This window comes from Tenrec ecaudatus, chromosome 5, assembly GCF_050624435.1.
Source record: "Tenrec ecaudatus isolate mTenEca1 chromosome 5, mTenEca1.hap1, whole genome shotgun sequence".
Classification (NCBI taxonomy): domain Eukaryota; kingdom Metazoa; phylum Chordata; class Mammalia; order Afrosoricida; family Tenrecidae; genus Tenrec; species Tenrec ecaudatus.
In genome coordinates, this window is record NC_134534.1 from 112,598,690 (window position 1) to 112,617,013 (window position 18,324).

The 18,324-nt window shown below is 37.4% G+C and overlaps 1 protein-coding gene across 2 annotated transcripts in view; it reads right to left on the reverse strand.

Annotated features, from left to right (window-relative positions):
* Positions 1-3,142: 3,142 nt before the first annotated feature.
* Positions 3,143-18,324, reverse strand: part of UBQLN1 (ubiquilin 1) — a 62,755-nt gene continuing 47,573 nt past the window's right edge. The window contains exons 7-11 of one of the 2 annotated variants that reach the window (XM_075549832.1): positions 13,197-13,339; positions 10,147-10,230; positions 7,692-7,807; positions 7,299-7,467; positions 3,143-5,136 (exon numbers count right to left, since the gene is read on the reverse strand). In XM_075549832.1, coding sequence (XP_075405947.1) covers positions 4,984-5,136; positions 7,299-7,467; positions 7,692-7,807; positions 10,147-10,230; positions 13,197-13,339 — 665 coding nt within the window. In that variant the 3' untranslated portion in view covers positions 3,143-4,983. The remainder of the gene's footprint in view (positions 5,137-7,298; positions 7,468-7,691; positions 7,808-10,146; positions 10,231-13,196; positions 13,340-18,324) is intronic. The other variant, XM_075549833.1, reaches the window with a different exon arrangement.

Here is an 18,324-nt window from a genome sequence, read left to right on the forward strand (position 1 = left end):
TCTAATCTTTTCACTTCAAAATCCTGTACTTCTTGATACCTCCATCCATGCCAACCAGAATTTGACCCCTACCACTTTATAAAGCTCTAATCAGTCACGAGGGCTCCCTCCTTACTAAGTCCGAGAATACTCAATCTACGGTGGGCACAAGAAGCAGTATTTAACACAGTTAGTTGAGCACGTTTCTTCTTGAATATTATCTTCATTTGCTTTCAGGGCCTCTACTTGGTTTTTCCTAACCAGTTTTGTCTCTCCTGTGCTGATTTTCTTTCACTGCCCTGACCAAGATGTTAGAGAGAACCAGGGCTCACTCCTCCCAAAGTTTGTCTTATTAGCAGTTCCTGCCTGAAATTCTTGAGCTGAGGATTTGAGCCTGGGCACCCTAACACTGTGGATTAGATAAATCTGTATTATAAAGGATGTCCTGTGCACCATAGGATGTTTAACAACATTTGTGGTCTCCAGACATTGGGGAAAACCCCATGGGAAGCAAGAGTTCCCAGCTAAGAGCCACTGACTTCATCTAGTACCTTGACTCCATTAATACATACCAGCAGCTGTCAACTTGTCTATACCGGAGACTCTCCAGTTTTACTGACTTTTCCTTTGTCCCACTAAACTTCTCATTTATACTTTCTCACAGTTTATCATATTTTTGCCTTGCTTGACTGACTCCTTACTCCTCACTACAACTATCCATCCGTCAGTAAACCCGATTGGCTCTACCTTCAAAGCACTCTTAATTTGACTATTACTATCTGCGCTGCTTCTAGACCAATCCCAGACCCTACCATCTTTCACCTGGATTACTATCCCGTCAGTCTCTCTACGTCCATATTTGGATGCCTACTCCATGGTTCTCCTCTGGGAACTGGCAAGAAATGCCAATTCTCCAATTCCAGAACTAGTAAATCAGAAACCCTGAGGGTGAGGCCTGTGCTTTATTCTTTATGGCCCCTAGGTTCCTCCCTTGCTCTAGTAACACTGCCCTGTGTTTTACAAATCCTCAGCAGGCTCACATTGGCAGATTTTTCTACCCTTCTTCCTCTCTGCCAGGTAGTCTTTATGTCTGTCCAAACGTCATCTTATCAATGAGTAGCCCATATAAAGTAACACCCCTTTTCTGAGTTAGTTTCCTTACCTACTTTCCTGCCATCACACTTCCCATTCAGACTACATGTTTTATTTGTCTTTCTCTCCCTAGTTTTATCTTAATCCTGAACTCTAATTTGTAAGGAGAGACTTTGTTTTACTGACTGCTGTGCCTCCAGTGGAGTTGGTGAATGGTACAGTTAAGCCATTTGACCACTTACTAGCCCAAAGGTTAACAACTCAAATCCACCAAGAGGCATCTGAGAAAGCTGGCCTGGAGGTTTCTTACCAAAATGTGACAGCCTTCAAAACCCTATAGAGCAGTTCTACTCTACACACGGGCCATGCTTCTGCAGTGACTCACCAGCAGCATACTTTAAGAAACTAAGACGGCATTCAATAACCCATTGTCTTCAAGTTGATTCCAGCTCAAAGTGATCTGACATAACTACCAATACTTAGAATCTGTATGAAGGCAAATTCCCATGGAGTGGCTAGTGGGTTTGAACTGTTGACCTTTTAGTTAGCAGTTGAGTGCTAACCAATGTACATGTCTCAATCACTGTGGACTAGTACAGTTTAGGAAGACTTCAGAACTGAACCCAAAATGAATGGTAGGTTTTATTCTTTAAACTCCAAGAAACTTGTGGGAAAATTTAAATAAAAAGACAATGGGATTTCCCATGAACTTTTTGAAGCCCCTCATACAAGCCAATTTAAGATAAATTGCAGGGTGGACAGGGAGGGAGAGATACTGCAGTCCTCTGCCATAACCACAAGTTCTATGAGAGGGCGTCAAAAAGTTTATGGAAAAAATGCCATTATCATTTATGAATATGAAGCCCCCCCCTTCAAATAATATAGGTACACACACATAGCTTGGCTTTAGAGAAGCAGGGAAAGGACAACTTGTTACTATCTACTCATTTTTATCCATTCTCTTCTAGCTGGTCATAATTTGCTTATTAAACTTACAGTTTGCATACTATGGTTTGCATACATATTACTGATTCTGAAAGCTATGTCACCAGTATTTCAAATACTGTCAGGGTCCTCCCATGGTGGACAGGTTTCAGTAGAGCTTCCAAAGACCTGATATTTTACCTAAAACATTTCCCAACTCACTTGCTTCGGACACATCACCGGAGGTTCCATTTGCTAGAGGAGGGCCTCATGTTTGAGGAAGGGCAGCAAAAGCAAAGTGAGCTCCTAGTGAGATGGACTGACCCAAGAGCCCGCACGATGCACTCAAATATGCTGGCAGTCTTGAGAAAGACAAGTGATCAGATGGTCTTTCATCCTACTGTTCAGAACATTGCCAGGAGTCACCACTGTCAACTCAACAGCAGGTATCTTGCGTCTTCCCCAACAAAGCATCCTTTTCTTTCCAATATTGAAACGCAACTTGAAATTTGGGACCGCTGTCATTTATCTGATTGCTCAGTATTTGCTATACTTTATTTAGAATATCACATATATTCCATTTGGGAAGTAAACTGCTTAAATGCTATTTTCATCGCTCCATTCTTTATTCAGTTTCTAATAAAGAACTGAATATAAGAGCAAATTTAATCTATAATTCTTTAAATATCTTTTTAATACTTTAAAGCGTTTTAATATTAAACATTCAACTTCTTTTCACATAGATATTCAAATCTAAGTATGAGAAACAAACAACAAAACCACACTACTATAGGAGCTGGAATGTATTTACGCAATCCCCCAGTGGAAAATGCTGCATAATTTCTATCAGCATGTTTTACATTAAGAAGCATGAGGCCTTACCCAAAGTCAGGTACAAAAGCAAGCAAGCAAAACCCAAGTCATCTAACTTTGCAGTTAGCTGTCTTTTTAAAACGCCACAGTGTATGTATGTATGTATATATATATACACACACGCACGCATTTTAATTGGAGGGCGGCTAGAAAAATAATCATGTAAAGCATGATAAAAACCTCAGAAACCCAGTAGCTTTTAAAAGCCATGGCTTAAGAAAATAAATTGAAGGTAATGTTTTCATTCTACAAATGAGGCAAGACAAACCAAGTGTAAAAGCTAGAGATTTATTGTTACTTTCTGATTAATAAATCATCAACTTGGTTATGACACTATCCCACACTCTAGGCCACCATTTCCTAGTACAAATATTTTTAAACCAGACTGAGGCATAAGGCAGAAAAGAGCAAAGATAGATGAATAGCTTCCTTTAACTTTAGTCATGCCTCCATAATGACCTTTGTACATACATACCTTCCTCCTAAGTAAAATGTCAGAACAATGCATGGACAGGCAGGTAACATGGCCTCATGACTTTTTTTTTTTCAATAGCAAGCAATGTACAGAAGTAATGATATTCAAAACTTGTATATCCCTTGATTTTATTGATCAGAACTCATATTAACATTTCAACGTCCTGTGACTGTACATGAGAGAATATAATGACCTAAGCAAATACTGAATGAGTCAGACAAATATATCACTGACCCCCAAATTACATTTTAATTGGTCCTAAAGGAATGTACCACCCCAACAGTTTATTAGTAAACAGAACTTCTTTGGAAAAGGAGGAAAAGGCTACAGAACAGCCAAATGTTACTCAACATTGTTAACACGGCTCTTTGTTTTTCATCTCGAATGATATTTCTTTAACTACACTATATGCACAGAAAGCCTAACAGAATCTTGGTTGCCAGTATTATTTAAACTAGCTCAATCCAGGGCCGACTTCCCCCCACCCCTCCCAAATATCCCTTTTCTGAGGCTCTGAAAATCACTATGTTTAACTACTTCTTAGAACTACCAAAACACTTCAGAACAGGTGGCTCACAAATCATTTTAAACTCATGTCTTTCCTGTGCATGAGAAACTGATACACCCAAAAAATAGCTCTATTATTTATAAGGTGGTTAGAAAGAACTGATGCATCACGGCATTTTCATTGAAAGCAACATTAACGATCATAATGTCTGCTTAACTACCTATGGGAGAAGCTGAAAATCCTATGCAAATCCACTTTTGGGTCAATTACAGTGTCCCTCACTCTGCACAAAGATTAATTTACATCATTGAGACAATGTTACATTATGCGTTCTGTACAACTAAATGTCCTTAAAGAGACAACCAGAATCAACTTTCTATTGTATGTTCAACACACCTAACTGGCACTTTTGCAGAGATGTTTATCAAAGATGCTGTAAGATTCTACACAATTAGGTAATACTCAGCTGAAAGTATTTCCTTAACCCTTCTCCATTTTTGGCCTACAGATGTTTTGCTCATACAGCTACTGCAGTAAGTTTCTGGAAATGCAGTCCAAAATGTGACTATTATACTGTATACAAACAAAACATACAAAAAAGCAACTCACCCACCCCAAATTAAAAACAAAAACCTCTCAATAGTATAAATCTTACAGCATTTTGTTAGCAAAAATACATGCCAAAGTCACAATAAGCAATAGTGTACCACAAATTATAGAGCGCAAATGATTTGCTTCTTTTTAATGCTTTTATTCTACATAAATTACTACCATAGGCTAATGTTTAAAAAGCAAATAAATTGGACAGATGCAGGACAAAATCTGTTCACCCGACTATAAAAGGTGATTATCTGTCAGATTTTTTTTTAATTACAATAAATGCAGAAGTGTTTGATACATGCAATACTCTTAATTGAAAAACGCATTGATTCCCACTGGTCAAAGGAACAAAAAAACCCACACACTGAAAAACCCACACATCTTACTGTACTCCACCTTAAAAATTATCATATTGGGCATGTTAATAACAGCACAGAATTCCAAGAGTCAAAATGAAATAAAGCGGTATTTTTAAAGATTTAAGAGCCGTTATCAAAAATAAATTACATTTTTTCAAGTTACAGAAATGCTGCTATGAAGGCTGGGAGCCCAGTAACCTTTCAATAGCCGCATTGATATCACCACCTGTCGCTATTAAAGCTTGCAAGTTTGCTTCACGGTTCAAAAATCCCATTGCACTGAGCTGTTCCAGTTGCTGTTGAAATCTGACTTCTGGATTCTGTAACTATTAAAGGGGGGAAAAGAAACTTTAAGGAAAATCTTAACATTTCACACCTATCTAGCCTTAAATTATTTAATTGTCTTATGGTAAATGCAAGCCTATTAAGCTTTAAATATACTTCTTTCAGAAAATGTATTCAACAACTTCTAAAAGTTCACTGTTGTTAGGGTCTGACAGAATACTGCTTGATTCTGCACCAGTCATAACCATTATGCTTGAGAACCTTATTTTATATTCTCAATGACCTAGTTTACAACAATCAAACCAAAGCAACAAACAAAAAAAAAGGTTAATATACTTTAACCATTATTTTAAATCAATCATAAAAATGCAAGAAAACTTAAGAGTTCATCTGCATATAGTCCGAAATAAGATCTATTCAATTTAATCAAGCCAATGGCAACTAAAAACAATTATTGATAAATTGGTTAACTATGAAAGTCCAATGTTCTCATATGTGACATTGTGGAGCAGTGGTTCGCTACCTTCCTAATGCGGCGACCCTTTATACAGTTCCTCATGCTGTGGTGACCCTCTAATCATAAAATTATTTTCGTTGCTACTTCATAACTGTAATTTTGCTACTGTTATGAATTGGGCGACCCCTGTGAAAGGGTCGTTCAGCCCCTACAGGGGTCGTGACCCCACAGGTTGAGAACCACTGTAAACTAGATTCCCTAGTGGTGGTATAAATATAGATCAAGTCTTGCAATGTCAGTTACTTCTTTGGAGAAGAATTCCAATTTCAAACCCACAAACTACACTGCTAAGCCTGACAACTCAGCTGCAAAAAAATCATCCTTCAGAAATGAGGCAAGACAAAAACAAATAGATAACTTATCAATCCTGGAAAATCTGATTAATAATTCAAATTATGTAGTAATTAATTCTGACCAATATAATTTTACCAATTCCATAAATATGTGGAATTAATACCTAATGAGCCAGATGCTATGTTCTATGTGGAGAATACAAAAGAGCACTGTTTACTGTATTTAATTAAAGATTGAAATGAGAAAGCATTCTAGAAGACCATGACAACTTTTTGTCAGGCAAAATTTGGACCCAAACTATTATCACAGGCTCAAGTTTATTCAATGTTTACTGTTACATTGGGATCATCATTGTATAAAGAGTAAAGCTCAATATCATCAAGTGAATTCTTAATCACAGTTACCCTGCAGAACAGAGTGGAACTGCCCTTGTGGGTTTCTGTGGTTTTAACTCTTTACAGGAGCAGGACACTGCATCTTTCTCCAGCAGAGCAGCTGGCGGATTTAAAACCCACTTCACTACCAGTGATCCTTTGTATATATAAAGACTAGAATATAGTTTAGAACATAGAAAAACATTCTCAAGGTACTTGGGATAAGTTTCCATTCCTTGCTGACAAACTTTTATAAAAACAAATCATTTCAAATAATGTTCAAAAGGGTCTCCAAAAGACTTTGGGGGAAAAAAAAGAGTGGATTCTCAAAGTAACTGTTCTCAAAAAGCAAGGCATTAAAAGTTGCCGTGCTCCTGTGGATTAAGCCTCTAGTCTGACCATCTACTAGAAGTGGTAGCTACCATGCAGAGTACACTGGAAAGCGGATTATTGCAGGTACAGTTATTAGAATTTAATACTACATTTAATCTCTTTGACCCATTTGCTTTCTTTTCGACTATGTTTTTCTGTATATGAAATCCTCGATAGGTCAATCTATAGAGTGCAGTGGACTAATGGTTTCTTAGGGCATGTCAAGGGTAGTTGCAGGAAACGGAGCTAATAACAATGAGTACAAGAAAGAAGAAAATGTGCTAAAATTGGTTGTGGTGGTGATTGTACAGCTCTTCTTGATATGACAGAACTATTGAATTGTGTGAAATGGGAATAGTGTGCCAATCAAACTGTTTTTAAAAGTTGTGCTATTTTAAACCTTCACCTAATTCAAAGTAAAAATTGTCTTTGAAGTTGTAGCATTTGCTCCTAAAGGAAAAAATGCTTGCTTTATTCACACAGGACCAAAGTTAACACTGTTTTAGTAATGCCATTGTTTCAGAATCAATTATCTATGAGGGCTTGCATTTCATTACAAACTTCCTATGGGACTGCTACACTCTCATTTTACTGTTACTTTTCTAACATTAAAGAGTGTGAAATGTGAACAGAAAAGCATCATCACCTGTGGGTTTACTCCAGCAAGAGCCTGCAGCATTTGTTGAATAAACTGCTGGTGTCCAGGTTCAGTGGTTCCTGCGGTGGGACTTGTGTTTTCACTAGGTGCCGAGCTAGATCCATTGGTACCAGAAGAGCCACCAGTGCCACTTAATGCCCCCAGGCCAGGAGTAAACCTGTAGAAAGCACAAGTATTACACCTAAATGCACAAAAAGCAAGATGGCAGGCCAGATGATAGATCACTTACATTTTAATATAACATATTAACTATTTGAACCTTTGAATATTCTCACTTAAACACATTCTCAACAACAAAAAAGGCAGAATGGCATTAAATCTGAAATTTGCAAAGACAACAAAAGTAACACGAACTGGCAAAATCTTCCAGAATCAGCTTACCCTGGAATGAGGCCGGGGGCTTCTGCTGCGAGTGTCTGTAAGCCCTGCTGAATCTGTAACAAGGCCTGCATTGCTCTAGGGTTTGACATCGCTGACAGCGTATCAGGGTTCTGCATCTACCGAGGAAAGAAAATCAGGATTACAAAAGAATTAAAAAGAGTGAATGTTAAAATTTCCATCCTGTTTTGCGACTTTTCTGGATACAATCTTAAAAACTTCTAGGCATTGCTAATCCAACACTTGTCCCCCCAATAAACACAAACAACAACTCTCTGACACAATCTAATAAATAAAGGTCAGATCTGAGCTCCTCCCAAAATCTATCATGATGGCCAGTTTCTAATAACCAGGAGCTACTTTGGAACCCCAAATTGCTCCTCTTCACTAATAGAAGACAAAAGTATTACTTCTAACACACAACTTCCAAATACCATACACACACACACACACACACACACACATACTTATGGTACCATGGTAAAAGTCACAAAATCCTCCTAACCAAGTGATAGTAATTCTATCAATAATACACATTCAATAAAATAAGTTACAACTTAAGAAGCTATCTCCTTAGTCAGGAGCCCTGGTGATGTTCTGTGCTGGGCTGCGATTTACATCATTGGCCGTTGGAAACCACCAGCAGCTCTGCAGGAGAAAGACAGGGCTTTCTACTCCCAGAAACAGTTACTGGCTCAGAAACTCACAATGAGTCAGCATTGACTCAATGGCACTGAGCTTGGTTTTTGGTTTTCCTTAGTTAACTTCACTATTTCCAATACATACCACCTACCTGAACAAGAAGGACAGTTTTACATTATTACAATAAATCATGTACACACTAACTAACCTTGACTAATGGTCCACAGGCATGAGATTCTCTTACATAGTATTTCAAAGCTCTTGAACTACCTTCAAAGCACCATGTCTGACTTCTATCTTTTCAGTATTGAAATAGTCGAGTACTATGGAAATCCCAAATACAATTTACAATAAAACCTTCCTTCTAAGACAACACTGGTAGTTTTATTCTTGCTAATTCCAAGTCTGAAGAAATGAAATGTAACTTTGGAAAACTGGCATTATATTCGATTTGGAGAAAATTAAAACATTACCCAAATTAAAAATGTGTGACATAGGATAGGGCAGCTCTTTCCAATTACCAGAGATTAAAGAATAATGCATAATATGGCACAATAAGGCACACTCTTAACATAATTAAAGTAAAAGGAAATATAGTATTAACACAAACCAGTCGAAAATCCAAGTCCTCAAAAGTAAAAGCTAAATGGTTCTTCCTCAAATTGAAGGTTTAGGAAATATAAGCAAATACTTTACATACACAATCCTGCAATGGTGGTGGCTCTGTAAGCTTAGACACAGGTTGAAAAGGTATAGGGGGAAGTCGGAGTATACTTGAAAATACACTTAGATTTCACAGAGAGTAACTGTATACGTGTATTTACTTTTACTACAACTGCATATGTGCATGTGGTGAGACATGCAAGGGACATTAAAAAAAAAACAAAACTTAGAAGTAACCAATCATATCGAGGGAATGAGTTGCTGTGCCACGGGGCTAAGGGTAGTCTCCAGGGATGCAAGGTCAATTGGTATTAACAGTTCTACATCCTACTTTGATGAGTAGCAACTAGTATATGAAAAGCTTGAGTAGTCATCTAAGATGCAACTAGTCTCTCCCCATCCAGAGGAAAGAAGAATAATGAATAGCTAACGAACTAATGGACACCTAGGACCAGAAGAAGTAGATGGTGCCCGGCTACCATTACCAACTTCTCTGAAAAGTATACATTAAAAGATCCTGCATATAGTGGAAAGAAAATGTGAAACAAACTCAAAATCAAGAGACCAGGATTACTGGTCAGATAGAGAGCTAGTGAGATACCCTCAGACTTAAACATAACTCACCTGTGGAAAATAATCAATCATTTAAGATGAAAAGGGCAGCCTTTATCCAAGGACAAAGAACCAAGGGTCAGGAGAGGAGGAGGATGAATGGAAATAGAAAACACAAAGAGGAAGGTGAAACAAGTGATAGTACACTGATGGGATTACAATGAATGCAACAAAAGGTGTTATCAATTGCTGAAAGTAAAACCGGAGATCTGATCTACAAACCTTCACTTAAGTCACAACAAAGCTAGAATAAAAGAAATATACTGTATACATTCCAGTATAAGCCAACCTGAATATCAGCTGAGGCACCTAATGTTACCACAACAACTGCATTAAAAATGTGTTGGAAAACTCGGCTTATACACGAGTATATACAGTAAGCAAAAGTTGAGCAGTGAAATGGGTTCAGTAAGATCAAACTGACAGCATTACCTCTCTCTATTCTATGTTTTGCTATCAGCCAGAAGAGCAAGAAAATTATTATTATCAAATGTTTTCAGGCAAATCATTACCAAAGATAGCTGCATCTTTTCTTACTCACTTGTTGAAGGAAAGTTGGGAGTTGTTGTCTCATTTGTTCTTGAAGCTGAGGATTTCCAGCAAATAGGGGGTTATTCAGCATCATCTATGGGGCAAGTGTTCAAACAATTTTACTGGAAATATCTGAAACAAGTAATGTACCTTGCTTAATATTCTATCTTCCCCCAAAGTGCCTAACTTGGCATTTAAAGTGGAGGAAGGTAGAACATGAATAAAAAAGGAGACAGGAAGATACTGTCCATGCGTGGAATCTTAGAGGGAAAGTGATGCTCCTCTCCATGAGAATGGTGATTATGATAATGGCATGCAATATCCTAAAAAATAAAAACATTTATGTTCTTAGGCTTTTCCTTGAGCAAAAGTGAGTATCTAGCCTTTAAAGAAAAATGAGAGTAAGTGATATTCATGGGGATATATTTTCCACCACATCAACAATATAAACACCTGAAACGATGCATGGCTTGCTTTTAAATCTCGACACGCAAGTGCAGGAAAAAAAAAAAAAGTCCAGATTGGGAACCAACACATCTACCTGCCTATTACAAGACAGCAAATATTTGATCAAAAAATAACAACACAAGACAGCAGCCAACTTGCTAGAGATACGGTGTTGGTAGGCAGAGATAAGCCGGAAGTAGCAGAGAGAGATCTCTGGACAGAGGGCTAAAAGTTTTAAGACCTAAAAGATTTAAATCCAATGGAGAACATCAAGATTATCATCTGAATTTCACCTCACGACCACCAGAGATGAGAAAAGTGATATTGTTTCCTAGCCTATATAGGTCTATGAATTTAAAAAGCAAAATCAACCAGAAACTAAGAAATTCTCAAAGCTTTGAAAAAGGCCAATTTTAAGTAATTTCCCCCAGAAAGAGTTAAGAAGCAATTAACAATGATTTATTGATAGCCTAACTATCTGTTCAAAGTCCAGGGCTAGAGTAGGGGTGGAGGTGAAGGGGGTAGGTGTGTAATCCTAGACCTCGAGCAGTCAACCATATTTTTAAGGAATTTTATATAAAAATAAAAAAGCAGTGAATGTCTCTTCTTTTACTTCACTGTTGAGTAAGAAGTGGATCATCCAATTAATTTCAGTGCAACTATGAAAGCAGGGAAAAAGGTCACACCATGTTTTATGGATATATAGTAATTATTTCACAGTGCCCCATAAGTGCACAATAAGTAAATAAATACTCACTAGGGTCAACAAACCTGCTTCTTTACTGGCTCCAAGCACATGCTTCTTTATTATGAGCATATTAATGAAATTCTCACATATATCTTTCAGGATACATATCATTAATCTATCACATATCATTAATCATTAATCTATCACAAATGAAATTTTTAGCCTTGAGCCTTATTTGATATTGAACACATGTGTCAACACTACAATATAGAAACAAACTTGAATCTGCTGATAATGCAGTATTTATGTATGTAAGTTTCTAAACTGCCAGGTAGACAAGACATTCATTCTAGCCTTCATCAATTTTTGTTTTACAATAAAAACACTATGCAAAATTGATCAAGTAATGTTACAAATTTATTACTATACATAGTTGGCAATGTGCTTTCTGAAGATAAAAATAAAATTTTAAAGATGTACATTCAATACTATTCCCAAAATATACATTTAAAAACAAACAGGCTCACTCTATATATAAATTTTCATTATTTTAAATAAATGTGAACATTTCTTTCATTGTCAAAAATGACTCACAACTGCACTTAAAAATCTGGTACTTCTGAATAAATAATCTCTCATAAAACTAACTAAAATATGTTGTCATTCAAAGACTGCAAAAAAATTCTAAAAACTTAATTATTTTCAATTCCACAGATTTTGAGAAGTTAGTAATAAGAAGAATATGTCAAAGACATCTGCTATGTACTCATATTAATGTGGCTCCAGAGTTTAGAAAAGAAATACTTACTATTTTAACATAATTTTTTTTAAAGAAAGAAAAGGTTAAACATTTTTCAAAGTTTAGAGCTGTGTATAAACTTTTATAAAGGAAGGCATTTAAAATTCCTCACACACCAAAGAAATTACTTTTAATACAACAGTAAATATAAATAACAAACGATTAAGGCATAATTCATATTCTTTATGGTTCTTCCAGTTCATGGTACTGGGTGGGGGAAGAGGAAGCAATGCAATTATATTAAGATTTCTCAGGTCACTGAAACATACAGTTAGAAAGCCAGAAAGGGGAGGAGTCTCTTAGGATCGGGCCAGGCAAGAGTATTATTTTTTAAATTCCTCAAGTGATTGTAAAATTTGTAGGCATGTTAAAGATCCATTATTTTACGTAGCTATGGGCTCCTGGAAGCCCTGGTGACATTGCAGTTACATGTTGGGCTGTGATCCGTCAGGTCAGCAATTCGAAACCACCAGTCACTCAACAAAAGAAAGCCTGAACTCTGCTGATAGGCGTTCTCTACTGTAACTACTAACGGGAGTCAACAGTCACAGTGTCAGAAACTCACAGGGGCAGGTCCACCCTGTCCAATAGGGTCCCTAGGAATCAGCATTGCTCTATGGCAGTGAGTTTGATTTATGGGTTCCTCTTAACAAATCAGCATAAACTAAAACTTTAGAGGATAAATTTTTTAAGAATTAAAATAAATGCTCCCATAAATATATTCTCTACCTTCAATAAATAATTTCAAACTACATTTTGAGCATGATTATATCTCAAATTTTAAGTGAGCAATAAAAAATATTTCAAATAGATTAACACTTTTTAATGATGGTCAAGACTCCGCATTCCACTAGATATGCATATTCAAAAAGAAAACAATTCAAAATTTTCAACAATAAAAAGTCAAGTCTGTAGTCTGTGGTCTTTCTAAGGCAGTTGAGCAGGTGAACTAAGTTCTAGAAAGACAAACTGTCCAAGACATTGAAAATGTAGCTCACTTACATTTCTAATGTATTAAGATTGCATGGGGGGGGGGGCAAGATTGCACATATAACAAATTAAGCCAATATCACAATTATGTGATTATTCACATTACACACTTCTTTTTAAAACAATCATAGCTCACCTGTGCAGCAAGATCAGGGTTCTGGCTTAGTGACTGCATCATGCTCCTCATGTAGGGGGCAGACAACATATTCTGCATGAGTTGTGGGTTTTCAGTTATTTGTTGCAACAAACTCTGCATTCCTGGCGTGTTGAACATACTAGCTGAAAATGTTTCCAAGTGAAAACACATATTAAGAAATATATATATAAACACAAGTTAATGCTTTGAAATATACTATGCAAAATTTTAGCAACTGCAGATAAACATCCGTATCATTGAACTAAGAATTTTTAAATTATGATCTCCACAGATCAAGTAAATGCTCATAAGTACTTATAATTGTAAATGTTTTGGTTGTATTTATAATGCAATCACATTACACTATGAGAAATGGCATTTGTGAGATTATACAGTGACTGGAACTAGATTTCCAGAATTCAAGTCTAAGAAAATTATGCAGTCTTGGGCAAGTTAATTAATTTCATACTTATCTTTTTCATCTGTAAATTATAAAAAGTGCCTATTTCATAGAATTGTTGTGACAAATTAATGTGCAAATCGCTTGCTGCTTGCTATTTTTCGTCTTTTTCTGAGTTTTATGAAATTCATTATAAATCACATTACTACGGACGTAAGGCAAGCTTTCCTTGAGAATACTTACTTTTTTGTTCAACTTACAGCCAAATTTTAATATGCTTTCAAACTCATCATGTATACTCAACTCATTGCCTTTTCATTCCTTATCAGTTCTTCCTGAAGTATAGCTTAAACAGGATGAAATTATTTGATTCTTTTATAAATCATTACAATTCTATTAAATTTATTATGAATCTAATAGTTTTATTCATTTTCCTATTATGTCAGGTTGTAAGTTTCTATTAATTTCCCCTACACAATAGAGTCTAAGAATACTACTAAGAGCCACCCACTTCCACTGAGTTAATTTTGATTCATAATCTAGTGTAAAGCTGCTCCTGAGGGATTCCAATCCTACAAAACAGTTGGTAAGTGTATTAACCACTTATCATTTGGGTTATCAGCTCAACACTTAAATTACTACACCATCATCACTCCTTAGACATCACTTGGAATGACAGACTCGCCGACTACAGCCAGCAAACCATGGCTAGCAGACTGTTTTGTATAGGACCACTCATGATTGGCTTTGAAATGAATGAAGTGCCACAGAAATAAATTTAATTTTGGTAACATGAAAATTATAGGCAATCTCATAGTTGTAAATGCCCACAAATAGCATTTTGCTGGAACAGTCATGCTCACTAGTTTGCTTACTGTCTATGGCCACTTTTATGCTAAATGAACATTGTTTCACTTCACGGAGTAATTTTATTTTTCTTATTTCCAGTGTATATTAATCATGTCAGAGTAAGAAAAAGCATAGAATTTTGTCAAATGAGACAGCAAACCCAAATGTACTTATTAAGCAATGTTGCCATACAGCCAACACAAAACAGCCAAGTCAATTCTGACTTACAGAGAACTCTACAGGACAAGGTAGAACTGCCCATTGGGTTTTCCACACTGTAAATCCTTGTGAAAGCAGTCAGTTACAATTTCTCTTACAGAGCAGTTGTTAAGTTTGAGCCACTTCTGTGGTTAGCAGCCCCTCTTAAAAATTGTTCATATCCAACAACAATATAGTTATACTAAAGAAATACAATATATTCCAACAGTGCCAGACTAAGTAATTCATTACAACATCCCCAACTTATAAGACGGCAAAAATCACAAGTTAGGAAACTTAAAATATCCATGGCCCCATTTCTTCATAAAAATAAACATGGACAAAGTTAAAACCAAAGTTAAGCTTTTATATGAATGATTGATATGCCAAGAAAAGAAAATTGTGTACCATCATTAGCAAGATTTATAAAATCGTGTTTGGTAACAGTGCTCAAATTATGTCTTGATAAATTTAAGATTATTAGCTTTTCAGGAAGCAGAGTTGTCCAAAGAGGTAAGGACATCTGCTACAATACATTTAATTTTAAAGCAAGGCAAGATTAAAAAACTTTCTTGATTTTTTTGTTGAGAAGATAAATGTTACTGAATTGTTCACATAGGAATTAATGTAAAACTCCACTACACCGAGGCAACAGAACAGCAAGGGAAGTAGAGCAAGGAAGTTCAACGGAGTATCAAAAATAAGGACTTTGGGGCCAGGGCATGGCACCTCACCCGACTCAACCAGAAACACTCCTGAAGGTCAACTAACAGATCTTGAACTATTTACAGGCTTTTCTCTTTTATTTTGTTGTCAGCGTTGTTTTGTCTTCTTTTGTCACTTTGTTTTGCTCTGTGTTGTTCTTGTGCATATTATTATCTTTGCAGGTCTATCTAGATAAGATAGGCAGGATAAACAATCTGGAGAAGAAAACAACAGGACAGATGGTCCAGGGTGGATATGGGAGAGGGGAAGATAGGGGAAAGGAAGTAGTGTTAACAAACCCAGGGACAAGGGAACAACAAGTGATCCAAAAATCTGTGGCAAGGAGGGTGTAAGAGGCCTGGAAGGGTGTCATCAAGGGCAATGTAACCCAGAGAAATTATTGAAACCCAAATGAAAGCTGAGCATGATAGTGGGACAAGAGGAAGTAAAAGGAAATAGAGGAAAGAACTAGGAGGCAAAGGGCATTTATAGAAGTCTAAATACAGGCATGTACATATCAGATGGACATTGGGCCTCCACTCAAGCACTCCCTCAATGCAAGAACACTTTGTTCTATTACGCTGGCATTCCTTGATGCTCACCTTCCTGACATGATTGCTAAAGTCAAATGGGTGCATAAGCAAATGTGGTGAAGAAAGCTCATAGTGCCCTGCTATAAAAAGATAGCTGGGGTCTTAAAGGCTTAATGATAAACATGTGGCCATCTAGCTGAGAAGCAACAAAGCCCATATGGAAGAACCACACCAGCCTGTGTGATCAGGAAGTATCGAAGGGATCAGGCATCACAGAACAAAAAAATCGTATCATTGTGAATGAGGGGGAGTACAGATTGGGGACCCAAAGCCCATCTGCAGACAACTGGACATCCCCTTACAGAAGGTCGCCAGGAGATGAGCCAGTCAGGGTGCAGTCTAGCAATGATGAAACATACAACTTTCCTCTAGTTCCTAAATGCTTTCTCAACCCCGACTATTATGATCCCAATTCTACCTTACAAATATGGCTAAACTAGAGGATGTACAGTGGTACAGATAGGAACTGGAAACAGGGAATCCAGGACAGATGATCCCTTCAAAACCAGTGCTGAGAGTGGTGATACCAGGAGGGTAGAGGAAAGGTGGGGTAGAATGGGGAAACCGATTATAAGGATCTACATATAACCCCTTCTCTGGGGGGTGGACAACAGAAAAGTTGATGAAAGGAGACACCAGACAGTGTAAGACATGACAAAATAATAATAATTCATAAATTATCAAGGGTTCATGAGGGAAGAGATGGGAGGAAAAAAATGAGGGGCTAATACCAAGGACTCAAGTAGGAAGCAAATGTTTTGAGAATTATGATGGCAACAATGTAAAAATGCGCTTGACACAAAGGATGGATGGTGAGAAGAGTTGTACTAGCCCCAACAAAATGATTTAAAAAACTAATGTAAAAAGTAAAAAAAAAATTTTTTTACTTGTCTAAGTGGAACAATTACAGGGCAGATTATTTTTGACACAATGGGTGGAAAATATGAAAGCTTTGTTACTAGTGTGGCAGTTATATAATCTGGTGTCAACTTGAGACCCGTAATAGTAAAGGGATGGAGGTTCGCCTGTCAATCAGGTCACAGCTTGATGACCTCATTTGGAAGCCCTACGGAGATAAATAGCTCACTGGAGGCCAGATACTCTCTTTGCTTATCTCTCTGCAAGACAATCCTGTTGACAAGCCACACGGAGCTACCCTGATGGAGCCAGAACCTCGGAACTTAAGGAGCCACATGGAGACCCCCGCCAGGGCTGAGATGCTTCTACCACCACTGGATCCACAAGACTTTCCACCCATTGACCTGTGATCTTGCACTGATGTGTGGCATGAGTCTGAAGAGGAATTTATAGACTGGTATCAGACATATGGGCTAATATTGGACTTAAGGACTGCTTCCAGCACTCTGATGACAGGCCTTGGTACTCACTCCATCCCTAGCATGAGGCACGCCTCCATGGTTTGAAACACGGGGAAAGCGTTTCGATACGCAATATAGCAGGAAGGACATTTCTCCACAGCATATCTGCCCCCATAGATGTGTACACAAAGTTGTGTCCTATGGATGTTTGACTCTTCATGAACGCAGATAAAGTACGCTTTTCTCAGAATATTTGCTCCCCTAATTGCTTATCTTAAAGAGCATGTACTCCTCTTGTCTCTTGTATGCTTTGGACTCCCTCTGAAGTACTCCTGAATGCTTGGAATACCAAGACCAGTACACTGGCCATTTTGTTTTATGCATAGGAAAGACTTCCATGCAAAAATCCTTTGTAGTTCTGGGCACTTCTCCCAGGAATGAAGTTGAGTCCCCTGCGTCCCCTTTTCTGTCTTGTCTTCTTTAATGTACACACTGCTCTGCAGAACCATTCAAATGTAGGGCTGGACCCTACAAGGGAATGGGGGGGGGGGGTTCCACATCAAAAGAAACAATTTGGAGAGGGGCGCGGAAGTAACTTTCCTTTCCTGGAGTGGAGGACACCGCGGATGCCAAGTAAACATGCCAGCTTACAATTTTGGTTAGGGAGAAATGGTGTTGTCGGGAACAGGATTCCAAAGCTGTCTTCTATCCTGGTTGGATCTCTGGAGGGTTAAGGAAACTGGTCCCAGAAGAAGAGGTGTTTATCTCACTTTTCCACAGACCCTTGGATACTCCAAAAAGGTCTCAAGCATCAGACTTCTTGGATGGTAGACTTTATCTTTTATAAGATGTAGCACATTTTCCATAAGGCCCATCAAAAGGATTCAAATTGGAACTCTACTAAACTGTAAACACACTGTTGCAATTAAAGGAACTGAAATACTCCTTTGGACTTAAAGCTGACATGCCCCAGTATGGGCAGAAGCAGAGGACAGATGTCCCAAGATCATGGACTTTAAAGTCATTGGACTTTGTTAAAAATATCTAAATCAGAGCATGTACAT